We start from the raw sequence: 22,094 nt of genomic DNA, 5'->3' as shown, positions 1-22,094 counted from the left end.
GCAGCGCACACACACTCTAAAATTCCCTTTCTAGACCAGGGTTTACCTCAGGGCACAAACAGTCTGGGAGCCTGCGGGAGCGTCCTCTTTTTAAATTTGTCTTAACCAACGAAAGCAGATACTGTACATGATCCTAGTAGCCTGCATATTCTATAGTTCAAAATCTTATGATTTATGAACAACTGCAAAAACCTTTGCAGTAACAAAATGAAAAATATGAATATCAGAGTTATGTTTAATTTTCCCAATTAAAAAAAAATTACAACAGATTAAGTTCCAACATTTCAAATACATTTGAGAAATATCCTTGTACAAAGTAATTGCAAATAAAATACGCAGACGGGGAAAGCTGGTCTACAGCTTTAAATAAAAGAGACTTACTACATAAAAATGCAAAACGTGTAAATAATATAATACAAATCCATTAAATCATTAAAACACATTAGTTCTTTCTCTGTACTGTTATGACTTATATTTTTGTCATGATATGTTAATTTAACCGATAAAAAGGGAAGTCTATTGCTAAGTTATAATTAATTGATTAAATAAATATTTAGGTCAAGAGAATTATAAGACTAGTCCAAGCCCAAATCTATTTTTCTGTAACAGCAAAATTACACAACCTTAAATTAAAACATGTAAAAATGATTTACGTTGCAAAAATCCAAGCTTGTTTCATATTTATGACCACAAAATCCTGTCATCAAGCTTAAACAAATGTGTATTGTTCTAAGTCAAAGGTAAACAGAGAAGCAAACAGATTTGACGAGGACCTCAATACAAATATGTCCTAGTTTTGTACAAATGTTGAACGGGTTTTGGTCCAACATGTTGCCTGATTGCATAAAGTGAAAACAAAGCAGCCGTTTGTAGCCCCTACATTTTTTTTCCAACACTAGTGAGAAGATTTATAATGTGAAATGTTTGGGGTTACACAGAGTTCAGATTTTTTCCTGGAAATAATAACCCCTTTATGCCAATTTGTTGTGTGTTTTATGTTTCGCTGACCCTCTACAGAGCTGAGCACTAGGAAGTGTTCTCAGAGTAGAAGACATCAATTAAATCTGTGTTAAAAAGCTGATATTTGAGAGTACATTTTGCTCCCCCCAGTACTCCTGCAAGTCTGTTTTTCACTTATGTCCAGTGGCAAAACGATCTTTCTAATTAGCTTATTTAACTTTGACCACACTGTTGACATTCAATTTGGGAATAGTAAATTGCATAGGGGCGAATATGACTGAATCAAAGCAGTATACAGTATCAAGTGATGCAAATGGTGACCTTGTGACCTGACAGCACTGCTTTGATTCAAATTAAACCAAAGCTGTCAGAGCTCGAAACAGCAAAAATGTATGGTACAAACAAATAGAATTTCTACAAGCTGCTGTAGCAAATCAAGTCTTCTTACATTGCTTTCATTCATCATTATTTTTAATAGCCTGGGAAAAGCGCATGCAAAAATAGAAGAAAAAGTAGTGTCAGACGTGGTGCTACTGGTGGTCTACTTGTAAGAGGACTCAATTTCAGCTGAGCAGGCAATTCCCAAACTAAAGGAAACCCTCTCAGGGAAAACACGCAGGTGGGAAAAGGCAAAGAAAAGGCGCCACCAATGACATTTTAACAAACATTTAACGTCAATTTCCTGCGAGTTAGTACCAGACATATAGCGGAGTAATCTACTTTTCGAACGAGTAACACGTCAATTTAGGCTAATATTCCTCCGACACTGGACCGACAACGAAACCTTTAGCCCCAGGATAGTTCTACGTGAAAGTGTGCGTAGGTTCTCATTTTAAGGTGTTATTTTGTAACCTTCAAACCAAAACACCAACATTCAAATGTAGATACCTAGTGTTTTTGTCGTTGTTTTTATCATGAGCGAACGGAAAGTAGGTAGCGTGAAACAATGACGGACTTTTGACTTATTTTCCCCCGCTGTTCCCTCGCCTGTCATGTAAAAGTCAGACGAAAGGAAAAACAAGCATGAGGCAAAAATATACTCACACAGAACTTCGACGGCGATTTAAAAAAGCAACGTCCACGGTGGCGAAGCAACAAGTCTCCCCGGCGTTTTTCGTCGAGGTGGTCCGAAAAGCCTCCGGTGAAATCCCCCAAGTGTCGACCGAGCCAACTAGAGGGAGAAGAACAACGCTTACAATCGTCATGTTGTCCAAAAACTGTTTTCCGAGCTGGATATATTTTTTTTAGTTGAGGCTTAAATCCCCCGTGGTTGTTTCTGGGGATCTGACACGGACCACACAGCATGTGGCGCTTTTAAAAGGGGCGTAGTAGCAGCCTTCTTCTCCAAAAATGTGAAAAATGTAAAAGATTTTCGCCGCTCGAGCGACGGGAGCGAGCCTTCAAAGTGCCTGTTGCAACAGCGAGTCGGCCATCTAACCCACGACACCCACCGATTCCACGCGTCGTGGGAGAAATAACAAACATAAATAGGCCAACGTTTTTATAAACTATCCAGTATTTGAGAATTCATCAACTAAACGCAGCAAATAGAAGTCCACGTTCACTTTGAATTCCTGCAACTAGCAATGGAACTTACCTCGTTATTGATATCTCATATTTAAAAAAATGTCCATTTTGAGCTCATGTGGTGTTATTGGGTATTTACAATATTAATGTCAAGTTATTCTGGTGTTTCTGGGTCGGCAAGAAAGGTAAATCGCTTCGCTCACTGACAGTGATGCGAAGAATGCTCGGAATGAGAAGAGGAATGAAATGAACGCAAAGAGCGAGTTTGCGTCGGGGGCGGAGCGAGAGGTGGCGTCATCCCGGAGCCCTGCAGCCTCACTCGGACGAGCGGGGACAGGGAGGGCGCGTTGACATCCCGGGAACTGTGGCCTTCAGGGACGTGCGGAAACTTCGACATCCCAGCTTCGTCATGGTTATGGTCAAATCCTTGAGTTTTACATCGTAGGCGAACCTACTTCCTCTAATTTGATTTGCAAGAGACCACTGCGTCCAAGGAAAAACAACCAATCAGAGACAGAAAGGCATCTCTGATGAGGTGTCAATAATTTCTCATGCACTAGCGGGTACACTCATAGAGGACACACACAGCAGCTTCACACTGACTTGTTACTTGGGCCTTCAGGAGCTTTGCTAAAACTATGGTGGAATATCCAGCTAAAGAAAATGGGGGGAAAAATGCCCATCCATCACTTACAAACAACTGGGCATGAGACAGGCAAACATAAGCAGCAGAGAAGCAAGAAAAAAGGAATTGAACAGATCCCAAGCAGGGTTATAATAATTTTGGATTTGACATTATAGTTAGTTTTTAGTTCACTTTGACATTTATTCTGTAATTTCAGTTATTTTTTTAGAACAGATTTGTTCGTTTTGTATTAGTTTTAGTTGAATTATTCTTAGTTTTTGTATGGCTTTGAGTTTGTTTTGTTTTTTAATATATGGATTTTTTTTTCTTAAATATATGGAACATTTGTCGAGTGCAAAATAAAACAAAAGGTCACTAAGAATTGTATAATCAAGTTAGGTAAACTACAATTCTCAAACTTGACCTTCCTTCTTCTGTGCGGTCGCATTATACCAAAATAAATACATTGAAAATCTCACATTAACTGACAGTGACAAAAAAAGGACATTTTCACTGTAATTATTAGCGTGTTACGATCATGGTTTTATGCTGCCGATTCGGATCACTCAGACTATGAGTGAGATACCGATCACATGGATTAGCTGCACATTTTTCAGTTTTGGAGCTGCTCACTATTTTAATAATAAATTAATCTGTCCATTTTTTTTATTACTTGATCAAATTTTGGGGGGAAAAACATTTTATCTAAATTTTTATCCCTTTATTATACAAAAACAAGACATGATTTCAAATTGAAGATACATTATATACTGTATCTGTTGCTGGTTTGATCTGTAACGTGCCGCGTTAAAGAAAAGGGGAAGAGGTTCACATATGGCTGGTCTCTAATGGGCTGCAGGCTGCAAAGTATGAGATGTGGATGATCGTTTTTGGTGATCGGCAGTCAAAGACATTGTCCAGCATATCGTTGTTGTCATGAAAAACCCCAATTTTGTGTCCAATTTTGTAATTTTCCCAAAAAAATTCACGTTAATGGGAAATCTGTTACGCAGAAAACACGTTCACATAAAAAATAAAAACGAATTGAAAAAAAAAAGGACATTAGTGTTTTTCACAGGAGAGCGACAATATGCTGATCACATACTTTTCTACAGAATTTGGCCGATCGTGATCACTGACCAATAATTATAGTTAGTTTTAGTTAGTTTTACAAATGTAAGATGTAGCTTCAGTTAGTTTTCGTTTTTTTTTAAAAAGAAAAAGCATTTATTTTATTTTGTTAACATAAATGTTTTTTTTTACATTTTTGATTAAGTAATTTTGTTAGTTTTCTTGAACTAAAATAACCTTGATCCCAAGACAAACCAAGGGTGAACACTGCAGTTAGTTGCCTTTCAGAGGTTGAGAACTTCAGGCAGCTGAGAGGATTCAGAAGCAACGTGCAATTATCAAACATTTTTGCCCGCCGGTTAAGTTTATCACCTTTTTGATTTGTTATTCTTTGCATTCCACGCATGGTTTTAAAATGTAATTAGTATTCCTGCGGTCATTTTCTCAGCCACTTGTCCGTGTTGCTGCTTTGCTAACAGCAAAATTACAAGACAAAAGTTGTGATGTGATTTTGAGTGAAACATCAACATTTCATAGTCTAAATTTCTTTGCTTCAGTCTTTACATGAACAAAAAGCCATTCGGTAGATTCATAGGAGTGAGTGCAGACAGCCAAATACACAAGTGTGCTCCTGTCTGAACAAGTCATCCATTAGAGAGCCTGTGTTTTGACACGGGTCTCTCAAAAGAAAACCATCGAGGAAGATGAACGACTGGTGCTCTGTAGACGTCCATCGACACCTTTTAACGCCTGTCTGTGCACGTTTGGCCCAAAGAGTGGAAAGTAGGGTACAGAAATGCCCATCGTTCTTGTCTGTCAATACATTTTTTTGTTCAATTTGATTCAACCATCACACTTTTCACTCCATCATTTGTTAAACACACGTTACATGATCGTGTTGACTGGGCTGCTAGTGTTTCTTATAGTCCTCAAACAAAAACATTCTATCAGCTTTGATTGACTCTGTCAGGTAAACATTTATTTAAAAATGTGTTTATCATGGTTGTAGGTCGCAGTAGAACTGCATGCAAGCGCTGCCCAACATGTCATCTGATCTAGCACACAAGTATTAAACCACATTTTTTCCAGACTTGTGGAAACAAGCCAATTAAGCCTTCAATTATTCATACCCTTTTGAGTTAAAGTGAATTTGTTGAATGTGTCTCATTTACAAGAAAGTGGCAAGGGAAAAACATGTAAGGCGTTGTGTTGAGAACGAATGAAAACCCCCATTTTAATTGTTTTTGGTAGGTTTTTGTGATATAAAAAATGAGACCACGACAAATTATTTCAAAACTTCTCCCACCAATAGTTTGACCCATAACCCGTATTATGACTCAATGACTCAATGGGGGACTTTTTAAGAGATGAAGGAAAAATAAACATGAGATAATTTGGTTGCACAAGTGCACACACTCTTGTGACTGGGATGTGGCTGTGTTCAGAGTTAACCAAATACATTCAAACTCATACATGTCAGCACTTTAGACAAGGTGAATGGAATTGTGAACAATCCGAAATAGCATTCGGAGTGAGCGCAAAGCCTTCAGGCTTGTGCTGGAATGAAAAACAGTGGCAGGGAAAGCCTACTAGAACAACTTAACCTTTTCTGGGGCTAATGAAAAATTTAAAAAATATATAATTGTACAGATTAAAGGTCAGATTAATGTAGAGAAAAGTTTTGAAATGATTTGTTTTTCACAAAAACATGCCATTTGAATAGGGGTGTGTAGACTTTGTATATCCACTGTATGTATATTCTAAAAAACACTTTTCCAGAATTGTATGTCCCAATATGAGGAGCTCACATCAGCGTCATCACTTTATACAGTAGATGCATTTCAAGCACATCACACGTCCGCAGCACCGGAGCCCATTCAAAGCAAAAGATTGGTTTGGCAGTACTGTGATTTCAACTTTGTAATGGCGGCCACAGTACAATAGAATTAGGCTAATTCGGTTCATTACCCCCCCCCCCCCCCACCACAGATATACTCTGCCGCTGCAACTGTCTGGGCTGGTTTAGTCTGGTCGCCAACATTCTCTAATCAGATAGTCGGCGAAGGCCAAGCGCTGGCTCTCTGCTCTTTGAGTGCACTCTTTTGCTTTCCTCAGGAAGAAAATATAAAAATCAAAGTTGGCTCACTGATTGACGATAATTTGACCCGAGGGGAATTTCTGCAAGATACAGCAAAATGGGAATAAATCATCCTAATAATAAAGACGTCCTTATATCTTCTCAAGGCAGGGAATAAAAGAGAAAAGTGAACAAACATGAAGTAGTCACAAACGTCTCTTGAAATTGAATGTGCTTTTTCACCCACTTGGTTGTCACACTGTTTCAAACAGTTTGCGCACTTGCAGGTTAATCTCTTTATCGCCGCGGCAGCAAACGTTGCCTGCGCAACAGAAGATACTGCCAGAAGGATACAGACATTAAAGTCAGATGATTGCTTAAGCGATGTTTAGAATGCGATTATGACCAGATGTGCGCGCAGATTTTTGCAGAGGCAAGGGATTTTCTGATATCACACAGACACACGTTTTTAGAACAACCAGCTTTACGCGCGATTATCAAACAGAATCGGCGAGAGATATTCTGCCATCTGGCAATAAAATAGTTCCGCTATAACGCAGTTTGACGCAAAATAGCTGGAAAGTGTTTTATGCACGTTGACCCAGTTTTTTTTCCAACTACAGCTTTATGTTTGTAACAATAGCACAGCGTGTAAGGATCTACTACAAATGGACGACGTGATTGACGGGAAAATAAAACTGAATGATTCTCCGGTTGTTCAATACCTAAATCAATAATACACAATCACAAGTAAGTTCTTTACTGTCTCACATGAACAACTCGTGTCATTCCTTCCTTGCTCACCATTTGGTGAGTAGTTTATAAATTGATGTAAGATCATTCATTGTCCTGCACAGAGGACAGGAGAGCACGCACGCACGCTCATTTTAACATTAGGTGCAGTACATAAAGACAGCAATGTCATTTGCCAGAAATTCTCCTTTTCAAGGCATCTGGATGTAGGATTGTCTGATTATGGGAGATCATTTTCCTTTGGGAGAAAAAGCACATCGCAGGTGCTGGATATTAAGGATGATGGGGCATCAGAACAATCGGGAATCATTGGTCCGTCTCTCCGAGTTAAATGTCACAGGTAAGGCTCTAGCAAGGAATCCAGGACTCAATATTTTGTGCCACATTTTTCCGTGAGGAGTGCTCAGAACCGAGAGACACCAATGTCATAAAGCGTCACTAGTTTCTTTTAATCAATGCAGTGTTTAAACATTTTTGGCAATGGTTTTACTATTTCGCTTTATATTAACATGTAACATGCCGTTTGCTTGGTGTAACACTCTTAAAATAAACTTTATGTGATGACTAGAAGATAAAGCTAAGATAAGATTTTATGATTAAACTAACCTTAATAAAATAACTTAAAGAGGAAGTCTAGTCCAAACACTTTATTCTGATTAATTGCGAGTTTGTGGAATATAAACTTAGTGTCAAAATCCACCTGTTTTAATTCATCTCAGGGGGCGGCCATTTTGCCACTTGCTGCCATCTGAAAATGACATCACAGTTGCTCAGGGCTCAGGTAACGACCAATCACTGCTCAGCTTGTCACATGACCAAACTCAGAAAACAGGAAATATATATACATAAAATGCTAAATGATGTTGTTGGGGTGTGTTTGCCGGAACTTCCTTTCATTGTTTGCTTGAGGACAGTGCCTGCTTCATTTGCTCCAGTTTGAAGCAAAAAGGAAACTCCGGTCATTTGTCAAACTAGCAACAGGAAGCCTCAGGATGGTCTCTCCACTCCCTGCAGATGATGGTCGTCTCATTAGAAAGCAATCATAGCAGGAGGGTGAACAGTCACCTCCAAACTTGAGAAGATAGCGCTCACAACTGAACAACTGCTAACAGTGGAATATGCTTCAAGAATGCATACGCAAGAGTGTGAGTGAGAGTGACAGATCCATTGAATGCTCTCTGATGAAAACATAAATGTAAAACATATTTTTTTCAAGAATACGTTCCCAGCAGGCCCACTAGTTGAAACACGGCATTCTGATTAATTTTGCGTTTGTGGAATACAAGTTAAGCAGCGGAATGCACTCGTTTTTAGCCATCTCCGGGGGCGGCCATTTTGTCTTCTGTCGACTGAAAATGACATCACAACTGCTCACAACGACCAATCACGGCTGACCTGTTTTCTGAATCTGAGCCGTGATACACTGACTTGCTAGCTAACAACCAATCAGAGTGGTCAACAGCGCCATCTGGCATGCTGCAGTTCATTAAAATCATATCTAAAGACCACAGTGACACAAAAGTTTCAATTCTTAACGCTGATTTTACTAAAGTTTGTTCCTGCTTGTTAATGACTTCTCAGACACGGTGTGAAAGTAATGATTTGGATTGATGCTGACTGTAAGAATCAAATGTTCTTAAGAATAATTCGTAAGGATAATGCATTCCTGTGAAAATGGCCAGAAAGTCGCAGGCATCCCAATTTTGGGTGGCCACCACGTACATCCGCCACCGAGCATTGCTAATATCACATCGTTTCTGATCTGATGTTACTTCACAAAGCCGAGAAGAGCAGGGAAGTATCCACTCGTATTCTGAGAAAGAACTACTTTTACTATATCTTTTATTTAGAAAAACAAATGTAGCTTTGAAGCATGATATAATACTGTGAAACCTCAATATTTCTGATCACACCGTCCAAATCCGTTACCGGCCCGTGCCTAATCACAGATTAGTAATGTGACATTTCTCACTTACATCTTTTTTTTCTACTTTCATTCTTGTCTTCCTTGTCCCCTCAAATACCTTATGGTACCTCCGGAGAAACTTGTCAGAAGAGTAAATGTTGAACAAGTTGTTTAATTTTGCCCTCCCCCTCCCCCCAAAAACATGTTCGATTAGTTAAGGCTCCAAATTGGCCATGGGTGTGAGTGATTGTTGGATTAACTGGTGATCAATCCAGGGTGTACCCCGACCCTCATCATGAGAGGGCTGCCATTTTCCCTAAATGAAAAACGGTGGTATTTTGATGTATTTTGTGAGAATGCATTTAAAAGCAGTGTCAGTGCAGACAAAAAGGAAACCTGAAAGCACCCAGACAACTTCAAAGCCTCCTGTCCTTTAAAGTTGCCTTATATTGGCTGAGCTGGGCAGGCTTTTGGTTGTGAAGAGTGTAATTATTTTCCTCCGTAGAGGAAATGTAAATAGATGAAAAACAATTTATTTCTACCGCCCATTGCGAATCCTCTTCCACCCGGACACTAAAAAGATGATTTATGTCTAAGTGCTGACATTATGTTTTAGATTAATCTTCTTCCATCAGTTTGTGTGTTTTCATCAGTTTTTAGGGCATTTGTAATTTTAGTCCAATTTCAGGCTGATTGCCCTGTTGCTCAAATGCTAATCATCATCACTGTGTAAATTGTTTTCTAGTTTAAGACTCAAGGAAAGCCATTACATTTACAGCAGTATAACAGCTACCGCAAATATGTCACTCAGAGCGTCGGCAAGTAATCGTCTCTGTAAGCACTTAAGTGAACTCAACGAGGGTTATTCAGCACATCCATTACACCTGGATGATGTTCACCAAACTGGAGCAGGGCAAAGAAGTCGAGACAAACAAATGTGACAGCAAATATGTGCAGCGTTTTAATAAAAGAACTGCACGAATTGAAATGTACAAAACTGAAACTGGAAAATTGAAGGATTTAACAAGAACAGGAAATAATGAAATACAAGTGTGTCTTAGAACAGCTTTAAACCAAAAAAAAAAAAAAGACATATTGAAATCAGTTTGCAAACAAAACTACTGTGTGTTTTAATTCAGCCATTTCATGCAAGAAAGTTCAATATTTGCATTGTGAACTTATGGTTGAATTACTGTTCAAAACATTTGCTATTATTTCCATTAGGGTCATAGAATTGAACATTATTAAACGTAATAATGACAGGCGTGTTATCACGTACAATAGTTTCATAATGCCGTTCGAGTTTAAAATGTGGAAAATGTCAACTTGAAGTGACTTGTGTTGTGCATTAACATCTGCTTTGCATTTATAACTGTTCTATTGTCCGCTATTGTTCATGTAAATGATGGGGAACTTTGAGTAAATGTCAATAAAATAAACACCCATGGAGAAGTTTGACATTACAATGTCATAATTACACGGCTAATTACATCACAAATCACTCCCGTATTCAGAGGAATAAACGTCCTTGGAGTATGGCGTGATCTCATTTGATCTCTAAAAAGAAATAAACACAATAAACCACTGAAAAATGTTAATTAAAGAAACATCTTCAAAGTTCAAGCTGGTACAGTGAGACGGAAATTTGAAGTGTTAATTACGATTCAATCAATTTGGCTTTCATCCGATTAATCATAACGCTTCACAAAAAGGTCAGTAACTTCTTCCTGCAGCTCATGATGGCAATGTGTTCATCTGTTAAATAAACAATTCTTCATTTTTGCTGTAGACGGAAAACATTTGGGTTTGACATCAGACACGAGCAGAATATAGGACCTTTTGTTTGAATCTGAAATGATGATATGAAATCAGTTTTTCATGTGATTATTTAAACAAAAAGTGTCACATGTCTAACCAACATCAAAACCAGTGAGCTGTCTGCCGTTATGTATTTATTTATTTTTTTATAACACTGGTAACTCAATCAAAACACTCACATCTCAAAACATCTTTACGCAACAAGATGAATGAGGTCAGGTGGGAATTTACCAAAAAGTACACAGACAAGTTTTAAAGCGGAAGTCAACCCAAACATATTTTTTTCAAGAATATGTTCCCAGCAGGCCCACTAGTTGAAACACTGCATTCTGATTAATTTTGAGTTTATGGAATATAAGTTAAGCAGCAAAATGCACTCGTTTTTAGCCATCGCTGGGGGCGGCCATTTTGTCTTCTGTCGACTGAAAATGACAGCACAACTGCTCACAACGACCAATCACAGCTGACCTGTTTTCTGAATCTGAGCCGGGATTGGTCGTTGTGAGCAGTTGTGATGTCATTTTCAGTCGACAGAAGACAAAATGGCCGCCCCCAGCGATGGCTAAAAACGAGTGCATTTTGCTGCTTAACTTATGAACTCAAAATGAATCAGAATGCAGTATTTCAACGAGTGAGCCTGCTGGGAACATATTCTTGAAAAAAATATGTTTGGGTTGACTCCCGCTTTAAGGACTCCTAAGACAAAGATGAACTTTTACCCAAGTGATGGAAAGTCTAAAGCTTTGAGAATGAAATCTACTCATGATCCCACACATACAGTACGAGCTCATCTGTGAAATGAGGTAAATGTCATGGCGGTGACTTGCGTGGCTTCTTCTGGAATTGGATCATTCATTTTCAAGGATGATGTAACGTGATTTCAGGAGAAAAAAAAAATTGAACTCAGGCCTCTACAGAAATATTTAGGCTGTCAATTTAAAGAAACTGAACAATACCAAACAGTTTGGGAGTGCGGACACAAAACAACAAAGGAGTTCATCTGAGACAAGGTTAGACTGGCCTGACTTAAATGGTGTCCTGATTTAAACCATATAGAACATGCATTTTACCTGTGGCTGAAGGCAGTAAACAAGCCCAAAATCAAAGAACTCCGAAAACGGCTACATTGAAAGCCTGGAAAAGCATGTTAAATCTTATTCGCGTTTATTTTAAATCTTTCCGCTCCAAGTCTTTCGCTCACCTAAAAAAACTCCTTTCAATCGCTGTCTGTTGAATGTTGTCTAAATTGCATAAAAAACCCAGTTGGAAATAAAATCTGAACTGTTGATCTCTTGTCACAGTCATTCACCTTTTGAAGTCAAACCCAAAATGTTTGCAGTGTACAGCAAAAATGAAGGAACTGACCTCACTGTTCAATACTTTGGAGGTCGGGTGTGAATCTCCAGGGGTCATCGTTGTTTATAAGGTTGCATTTTCAATTAAATCTTGCCTGTAGGAGCAGCCACTTGCAAAATTAGCTTGAAGCTTTGTGCGATGGCATGCACAATCTGCTTCAAAATGCATCACGGCAAAATTGGACCTCTCAGGCTTACTGTATGTTAATTTTATTTCCAAGTGTTTGACAAATATAAGTCAGTTAAGGTCAAGCGTTCATTTTTGACCTAGAAGACATTGTTCTCCAAGTCCTAAAACCTAAAAAGGATGTTATTGTAGATTGTGCTTGTTCATGATGTCAATAACTGAAGATAATGACTGACGTTTAGAGAACTTTATCACATACGCTGACATAAAAAAAAAAAAAAAAGTTTACACACCCATGTTCGAATTCCAGATATTTGTCATACAAAAAAATGAGACCAGCCTTGTAACCTTTAGACCTCAATTTTTTAAAAATCTTTTTGAGAGGGGAAGTGACTGGTAATGTGGCTGTGGTCAAACTTGAAAAATGACAGTCAATACAATACAGATACACCGCTTCGATAAGGAGGTGTGCACACTTGTGCAACCACATTATTTAAGTTGTTTATTGTTACTTCTCCTCTGGAAAAAAAAAAAAAAATCAATGAGCCACATATGTTCAATCACCATTTCTCACATAAAACCTAATGATGTGTCGTCACTTCTGGCTATTTTGTCCCATTTTTAAACAACATCCATGTTAGTTGTAGGTCATGATGAAAACACAAGGCCACACACAAGCATTTCAAGAGCCGTGGTGAGTAATGTCAAAGCCAGGACCAATTTTAATCATCTCACAATTGTAAATGCAGTTAAAGCACAGCGACAATTTAGTTATTTGGACACACGACCTCGTGACCATGCACGTGATCACCTTTAACGCGATATTTGTAACCCTCCCGCCGGCTCAGACACATCATACGAGGCGAAGAGAACCGTCTATAACACAAAGAGCATACAGACGAAGGAAGGGAAACAACAGAATTAAGCAGAGAGTCTTGAATACCAGAAGATACAGTACTGACGATTAGAAGGGAGAGGGAAAACTCGATTAATTAATTTCACAATTGCGGAAGCGTTTACACAGGTTGGCTTTGGTCAGAACAGGGATTTTAAAACAATGAGGGGTTTTCCATCCGTGGAGTGATGAACACCACATATTTAGCTCACTTTAAAGCTATTTCAGTCATGCAGCATGTATAAGATAACTTAGATGGGAGAAAATCCAACACCATATCGTTATAAACAAAAACATCATGTACAAAAATCTCTAAAGTGCTAGATAAGCATCAATAGATGGAGGAAGCCACTTGGTAAAACAGGTTACAGCAAGAGTGCCGAGCTTGCCGGCCTCTTTTGTCTATGGTAATAAAATAAAATCAAACAAAATAAAGAGTCTTTCCAGTTCTGGAAAGAACTGAAAGGGCTGATTTGATGCCCTTGTTTTGCTAAAACTCAACAGTAGATGGCAGCAAAGTACAGACTAAACACTAAGAAGAATCCACAGTATGAACTAATGATAACGTAAGCAAAAGGCACATTCAGTCCACTTCTTTTGCTGCTGCTAAATCCTTAAGGCAGTTCTCAAATATAAAGTGCATGAAGGCAGTCAGTCATCATGACCTGAGTAAAGCAGCTGGAAGTGTGCTGTAAACAGCAACTGCAAGGATCACTTAGGAAAACAACCAGCAAGCATTTGTCATTGTAGCAGCCCGACATCTCCGGTCGAGCGCATTCGTTCTCGCCCAAAATGATGTTAGATTCAGTTTTGCTAATGTCCTGTACTTTATTTAAGCGGTGTGGGTTTGTTTGTGTGCAAATTGCAGTGGATACTCAACCTTTGCTTGGATTTCATTCATGTCCATTTAAAAATGAATAAAAATATGCTTTAGCTTTCGCTTTATGTGTGCACACAGTCCAAGGCTCTAAATATTCATATATTTTGATCCAGTATTTGGTAAACAGGTAGTATGTTTGGATGCTCCAAATACAGACTTTCTTCTGGATCATAATGGGGAAAATTCTGCTGTTCTAGGTCTGTGACCACAATATCAATTAAAAAAAAAAACCTATTGGCCTTGCTAAAAAAAAAAAATATACATCTTTACGTCTGTAATTTTTCAGTCATCCATGTCATTGTAATCCACAAAGGCTGAATGAAATAAGGCTTCTTGTGCGTTTGATTTGTCGTCGAAAAAAAATGACTTGGGCAATTATGCTATTTAACTAACAACATGCTCCTAAAAAACAAAACAAAAACTAACAAGCACCATGGTGTTGGCAGTAAGATAAACTCTATAAACTCCTACGCCCATAGAAACTGAGAGCCCGCCCCGCCAGGCACAGCCTCCATATGCATATCCAGCAGAACGTCGTACAAGATGACCAGCAAGGGCAAGGACAAGCTCAGTAACTCGTACATGAAGGCATAGTCCTGGGCGTTGTCCCTGAGGTGGCTAGCGAAGGCCCGTGCTGCCCCGCGTACCTGGCAGCACACGCGCCTGGGGGAGCTACACACGGCACGTGCCACACTCAGGGGCCTGCTCAGATGCTTCCTCATCACAGAGCTGAAGGTACCTGCTGCAGGCTGGCTCTGCAGGGCCGCAGCACAGCTGGACGAGGCGCCCTCCTCCGCGGCGGCACGTCGCCCCTCAAACCGACTTCCAAAATGATTCTAGAACAGAGACGTGATCAGTGGCGGGAAGTAATGAACAAAAAATAAACACCATTTTTTGTACTGTGTTTTCAATATGAACGTTAATATCATGCCTTATCAAAACATACAATGATGACAATTAAATAGAATGTCAATTCAGTCAGCATCGTGCCACTCCATTTGGTGTGCGCGCTATGGCCACCTGGGGGCAGTACAATACATACATACGGTATGCCGTACATTGCAGTAATAATAATAGTAAGAGCTGCAAACTAGGCACAAGACAATCTGTTCTCAATCCTTTTATCTGTACAAATGGATGCAAAATATTATATGTTCTTCACAGAGGTGTGTGTGAGCATTATTATATTATCTATGTGGTGTCCACCATTTATGTTTAAATATTTGTTGCTTAAACAGTGAAAACACTTGCAACACCAATATTGTTTGCTAGCCTGTCTATAGCACGCATTGTTTAGCATTAAGCTAAACGGACTTAGCTAAAGCAAAACTACGAGGCTGTTTAACTACATGGCATGAATTCTCTTTGTTTAAAGGTAAGGTTGACAATAACAACTACATTTGAAAACAGATACATGTGCGTTTAAAAAAAAATAAAAACCTTCCAGGACAAAAAAAAAAAAAAGTGTCAAGAAAAATCTACTTCAAATCTTTTGCTTCCTAGACTCGCATTTGTGACCTGCAGTAACTGGCATCCTACGTAATCATGAAAACTTTTACTTAACTAAATTGAAGCACTACTACTTTTATCTAAAGTTTTTTTTTTTTTTTTACACAAGTATCAGAATTTCTACTCTATTACAGAGTGTGAGTACTTTGCCACTTCTGAATATATCATCAGAAATACTGACAGTCACATTTGGGGTGCTCAATTCTTACCAAGAGTGTAGACACATTCCTACGCAGGGCTGTCCCGTTGTTAAGTTGATCAAAGTGAAGCTTGCAGTACAATTTACCTGTCAACACATATCAATTGTTAATATGAACCCAACCACTAGTCTACCTTACAGCGTATGCGCAGGCTTGATTTAAGTGGACTAAACAAACTTGTTGCCGCGGTTGTGAGGAAATTCAGCAGCACTTGTAGTCAGTGCATTTGAAAGCTTTTGCTCCAAATGAAAGGCAAACATGGAAGATATATCGAACCTTAAAAATGCCTCAAAACCGGACTACAATACAATTGTATTCATCCAGGCAATACAATTGCAGAAGAGGCCAGAGATTAAGGATCTGTTTCAAACAAATACCAGTTCACCAATTTCTTACGTCAGTCTGCTAATTGAATGGCAAATTTAATCTGACTCCCTTAGTTCCTCACCAGCCATGAGCCTCAATGGACGTCACTGCGGCAAGATCATGTCAATTCTTAATACGCACATGCACATCTGTACCAAATTTCTGCCTTTACAAAGATAATAGTGCTTGTATTTTATTGACATTGGCAGATATTTGTTTTGCAGTATCACTGTCAAAAGCAGTGTGGTTCTTTAACACTGCATACTACAGCCAAAATATAAAGCTATTAAATGTTTACCTCTAACAGTTTCAAGCAAAAATGAACATTTACTATCTTTGTAATGACTGAATTCCTGATATATTTGTAGTTATTGCACTGGATCAGATGAAATGCGCCACGTCTTTTTACTGCTGAAAGTGTTCGTACCGTGTTGAGAGTCAAAGGCATGTGATCCCTGGCGCAGGGCAGAGCTGCAGGTGCTGCAGCGGAAGCACTCCCTGTGGAAGTAGAAGCCCTCGGCACAAATCCGCTCGACCAAATAAACACGCCGCTCGCATGACTGGCACTTTTCACCGGACCGGGGTAGCGCCCTTTGGACCGAGCTGCCCTGAGGAACATAACACACAAACGATCATGATAGCTTTGGGAAGACTTTAAGATTTCATAAACCTCATAAAAGGAGCATGGACTCCAAATATGGTTTATTTACAGCAAATACAAAATTGTTGTATTTTAATGAGGGAAAGTAGCACTCCATAATTATTGTACTCTATAAGTTACATTAAGTAGAATTAAAAGGAACAAAATAGTCTTTGTCACACTGTATATTGAACACTACTCTTGGTGTGACTGCATTGGCCACTTGGGGGCAGGGCAGTAATATTTATTGAGGCGTTATTAGGAAACCGAGGCAATCCTTGCCTAGTTTGCTGCACTCGGTTATATTAAAGCCGGGAATGTCCTGCCTAGAACTCCCGGGAAGTTTATAATAACATCTCAATTCCTCTCATCAGTAAGGCACTAATATTAGTCCTTCTACTCAGAGGATAAAGAATACAGTTTATGACTGTGACTCATGTTAGTGTATATTGTCTGTCTATATATTGTTGCGGAACCATTTGTGTTCAGTTTGTTGCTCAAAGCGTTATTAAAGAACCGAAACATACTGTAGATGCTAATTGGAATTGGCATTAAGCTAGCAGGGCCTTTCTTTAGGCAGTTGTTTGGTTGTTTTAAGTGCATTCATTATCTGAACCGCTTATCCTCACTAGCGTTGCGGGTGTGCTGGAGGCTACAAGATGGAATTATGCCACTTTTTTCATAACTTGGTCGCTATTTGCCAAACTGCTGTACACAGCAAAGTGTGTTGAGTTCACTGCCACCATACAGCACCAAGTCTACGTTCTCAAGTTAAAGCATACCATTTAAAAAAAAAAAAAAACATACGTTGAAACACTCGTATCTAAAAGCACCACTGTACATCTTTCATCCTTTTAAAGAGGTTCAAATTTTTGGGGTGCATGACTGGGAATCAAATTCATAAGTTTCAAAACTGATCTTGTACAAGCAGGGTGTTTTGGGTGTATTTTTTCATTTTAATATATATATATATATATATATATATATATATATATATATATATATATATATATATTTTTTTTTTTTTGCAAAGCATTGAGGATGCAAGTTTAACCAAGACATGACATCAACCTAAAACGAGAGCAGGTTCCTTTTCTAAGGTCAAATTCAAGCATGTACGCCTTCAAAATCCAATTTCAGGCTTTTCTACTTCTACACTGTCAGAGAAAAAAAAAGCAATTGTTTAATTATTTACTATTATGGTTGTATTTTACATTACAGCTCAGCTGTCTGTAAAGGTTCCCACGTAGAGCAAAAATATTAGCTACAACCAATCAAAAATGTTGATACAGCTTGTATTGGTGCTTACTAGACCGTCCAGATGAACCTAATGTCAACATTATTTAAGCATATTTAAAGCGTGTGTATTATGCTATACAATTTTATCTTGTTTTATTTTTTGGTGAACGGAACAATTTAAATGTTTAAACAAATTCAGCCATTAAATCAGTGGAACTCATTGCCACAATGTGCATGCTCAGAACGAACAGAAGGGGGAGACATGTCAACACAAAAAGCTTAATTCACAATGAGCAGAACAGATTTATCGTTAATTTATTATCGTATGTTTCCAACTAGATCAAAAAGTAGTAGTAGTAGTAGTAGTAGTAGTAGGAGTAGTAGTAGCAAAAGGCAAAACATGATCATGTAAAACTGCTTTGACGTGGATGTTTCTTTACAGCAGACTGGATGGAATGGGTGGAGTAGAAACCACAAGGAAACCGCACACACGCACGCGCGCACACGCGCGCGCACATACTGTACAACCATATTCTCCTCCTCTGTGAGACACTGCTGCTGATCGAAAGCACACATGTTGAAAAGACCGACAGGGCAAAGCCAACATGTGCACAGTGCTACATTTAAGGATGCATTATGCATTCATGTACAGTTTGTGTGTGATGGTGACAAAGATAGTCGTCATGTTAAGAGTGCACGCATCACTTCCCGGAAGCTATTTTTTTGCACTCGCTCGAAAGTCTTCCGCCAAGAGTGAGTTCTTATAGCTGCATGTGAGTGGTCAATTTATTGTAACTAAAACATTCATAAAATAAACAATTTTACATATACTGTATATTTGTTCAACATTTTTATTAATTGAATACTTGGTTAATTTATTGTAAATGATCAAATATTTAAAAAATACATATACACTACACTTACATTTCAATTAATTCTATTGAGTAATTGGATATTTTTTGATAGCTAATAGCATTACAGAATATTAGTGGAATAAAGAATTTCACGTAAATGTAGAATTTTTGTATCTACTTAATTAATTTGGTGAACTAAATGTTTGTAAATAAAAACATTTTTAGAAAATAAACATTTTTCATACACATTTAACATGCAATATGTATTTTATTAAATAATTGGTTCACAATTATATTTGAATTAACTTTTAAATAATACAATTACAATAAATCATCACTTCATTATTTATTTGAACTTTTTTGTTGGTTTGTTTTTACCACGCCTATTTCTCTTTTCAGAATCAAATGCGGTTCTTGATTGCAAAACCGTGCACCCCTACAATACAATTTCAAACCCCTTATCAACAGTCACTCATTTGTGAGCAAAAATCCCATCAGTATGATAATAATCTCAATCTAGATTTTGAACATGAAATAGACACGCATGCCACAAGAGTGTCCAAACATGCAAGCAAACACAAGCCAGGGAGGGAGGGGTCAAAGGGCGAGCATGTGATAGTCACCTTGATAACAACAGAGCTGTCTGCTGAGATCAAACCGCTGAGGTGAAGCGCTTTATCCTTTATGCTCTTTGACTGAAACTCTCTAGCTTGTTGTGACTGAGCTTTTTTCTAAAACATGAAGCAGGAACCAAAGATCAGCCTCGCCGCTTCTGTCTGATGACACACAAACAACTAAAGAGCATCTGTACATGTACAGATGAAAAAAAAAACACACTCTCATCTCCATTCACTATGACCAACACAGTGAAATGTTGATTCTTCTATTACTTCTACAGTTAGAGTTTGACAAACAAATGTGTGGAAAAGAATGTGAAAATTCTACATAACGTTCACACACCACCTGGTGTGATGATTCAAACTATGGTGAAACACAAACATGAGAAAGCCACAGAAATCTGACATACTTATGTCACTGGCCAAGTTTACATGAACACATTTATTCGGATTAAAAGACTGACTGGAATAAAAATGCTTCATGTACACACCCCATTCGAAATATTCGGATCCGATCAAGCCCATTCCGATGAAGATTTTATTCCAAACAAGAGGGGTGGTTTATGTCGATTCATAAATCGATCGGCGTGCATGAAAACACTTATTCCGTAGTTTCGGAACAAACCGTCTTTACCGCACGTGTCTTTGACGTCAGTATACGCGTTTCTGTTAGTCCCGGAAGCTAGTAGAAGCAGAACGAGTGTTATACTTATTGTTGTTTGAGTCAATAAAGTTTGAAAAAAAAAAAAGAAGCAAAGCGAGCGAAAAACACGGTGGGCGCAAGACTCAACCGGTCCATTAGGAAGTCTGAACTCGACGTAATAACGCAAAAGGGAAAATACGCAAAATAACCCTAACGTTGAAAGTAGAAATAGCCGGATTAATGATATTTTGTTGACACGGAACTTGATACGACTTCTTCTTCTACTACTATCTGAAGTATATTTGGCCAATCTGCGCATGTCAAAAGATTTTGTTCCGATCGAAAGAGTGACGCATGAACACGCAAGTCCTAATCGGATCAATAATTTTAGTGTACATGAAAACAGTGCATCCGATCCTAATTTTAATACAAAATCTGATCGGATTAAAGAAATTTTGTTCATATCAACGTAGCCATTCAATGGCTCAAGTAAAATAACTTGGGAGTTTAGAAGAAGAATATGAACCGAGTCCTGCCGTACCAAAAATAGCAAAAATCCCCGAGTACTTGACACCCCCAATTTAGGGTTTATAACCTATAGATGCCACAAGATGGCAGCAAAGCACTGCTTTTGTCTGAATGAACCTCCTCAACTCACTTCAACATAGTTCCTCGTACAAAATGGCTACAACGCATTCGCTTTTTTCTTGATGAACCTCCTTAATTAAATAATTTCTTGGCACCAAAATACCACATGATAGTGACAAAGTAATTTGTAATACTATAATCGTTTTCTCTCCTCAGTAAACTGCAGTAATATTAGTCTCTCATCACAAAGGATAAAGAATATACGCCTGAGAATATTGTTATATTGTCTATGTTGCTTCACAGTTTGTGTTCAAATGTCTGGACTGAAGGTTGGCATCAATGCTAACAATATTACAACATAAAAAGGTTCCCAGGATATGTTGCCATGGCAATGGCGAATCCAAAGATGCTGATTTTCAGGTATTAGATTACTACATTTTATTGCTGAAAGTACAAATATTAATTTGAACGTGGATCGTATATTTATAAGTATACACTAACTGTTTGCTTTGCTTCACTTTCTATGTTAATTCTAATGTCATCTGGTCTGGAGAAGACGACTTTTCTCTTTAAGAACATTATTATTTATTTTTTACCTTCAGTAAATGTGATTAAGTACAATAGCCAGAGGTAAGCCTCTTCCTCGCCAAAACCTCACTACACACATACAGTAAAGACACACGCACACGCAAACTTGAGCCAGCAATCTGCCACAACCTGTGCCAGGTTTGCTGACCTGCTCCTGTCGTGTTCCAGCAGGAGGGATAATTACGGGGATGACGTCACTATCTGACTTCACGTTACACAGGGTACACTATAATCAACATTTCTTCACGTTCCATCACAACATGCAAAAATCACACTGAAGAAAGAGGAGTGAAAAAGGGCATGAGAGGAGGAGGAGGAGGAGGAAAAGACTTCACCTCACAGATGAGGTCATCCACCTCCTTGAGGCGCTGCAGAACTCTGGACATGAACGCGACCGTAGAGTGTACGGAGGGCGCGGTACACGCTTCGCTCTCCGGTTCTGGCGAGGTCTTGGCCTGCTCGTGTGTCTGAGCCACATGTCTGAGTTTCACTACAGAGAAGCAGCATTGCGACTGCGGCGGAGGTTCCAGGGCTTTGGGTCGAGGCTCCGTGGGGATTAAATTTTGTGCCACGCGTCTGATATTGAGTTGAAACTGAAAAGTGATGATAGACAGGGCGTCACGAATCTAAAGAATGACGATCACTGATGGAACCGTACTGGTGGTTTTACATTCTTCAGCCCGCCACTCAATTTCACGTTAGGGTTAGGTCACGGCTATCAAACTCAAAAGCCAGATAAGGACCTCTGTGTCATTATTAACTCGTTTATGTGGCCTGCCAACTTTTTATGTGAGTTGATGGCGTGATTATTAGGGTTTCTGCACTGAACATTTTGGGGAAAGGACAAGACGAGTAA

At 38.7% G+C, this 22,094-nt stretch overlaps 2 protein-coding genes across 11 annotated transcripts in view; both read right to left on the bottom strand.

Annotated features, from left to right (window-relative positions):
• The window catches only part of tead1b (TEA domain family member 1b), a 50,862-nt gene extending 48,101 nt beyond the window's left edge, over positions 1-2,761 (bottom strand). For 6 of the 7 annotated variants that reach the window (XM_086025260.1, XM_086025262.1, XM_086025263.1 and 3 more), the window contains exons 1-2: positions 2,558-2,761; positions 2,005-2,131 (exon numbers count right to left, since the gene is read on the bottom strand). The gene's annotated coding sequence lies outside the window, so the exon portion shown is untranslated. The remainder of the gene's footprint in view (positions 1-2,004; positions 2,132-2,557) is intronic. The other variant, XM_086025268.1, reaches the window with a different exon arrangement.
• Positions 2,762-12,918: 10,157 nt separating this feature from the next.
• mical2a (microtubule associated monooxygenase, calponin and LIM domain containing 2a) overlaps positions 12,919-22,094 on the bottom strand; it is a 40,397-nt gene continuing 31,221 nt past the window's right edge. The window contains exons 18-23 of one of the 4 annotated variants that reach the window (XM_086024841.1): positions 21,574-21,831; positions 19,426-19,533; positions 16,497-16,677; positions 15,713-15,789; positions 14,734-14,830; positions 12,919-13,095 (exon numbers count right to left, since the gene is read on the bottom strand). In XM_086024841.1, the coding sequence (XP_085880967.1) occupies positions 13,073-13,095; positions 14,734-14,830; positions 15,713-15,789; positions 16,497-16,677; positions 19,426-19,533; positions 21,574-21,831 (744 nt within the window). In that variant the 3' untranslated portion in view covers positions 12,919-13,072. Of the gene's footprint in view, positions 13,096-14,040; positions 14,831-15,712; positions 15,790-16,496; positions 16,678-19,425; positions 19,534-21,573; positions 21,832-22,094 lie in introns of those variants that run through there. The other 3 variants (XM_086024839.1, XM_086024840.1, XM_086024842.1) reach the window with 3 other exon arrangements.

This window comes from Filicampus tigris, chromosome 3 (genome assembly GCF_054856515.1).
Source record: "Filicampus tigris isolate MCC_2025a chromosome 3, RoL_Ftig_1.0, whole genome shotgun sequence".
In the NCBI taxonomy this organism is placed as follows: Eukaryota; Metazoa; Chordata; class Actinopteri; order Syngnathiformes; family Syngnathidae; genus Filicampus; species Filicampus tigris.
Note: the sequence above shows the minus strand (reverse complement) of the source record. Positions and strands in the feature narration are given on the sequence as shown.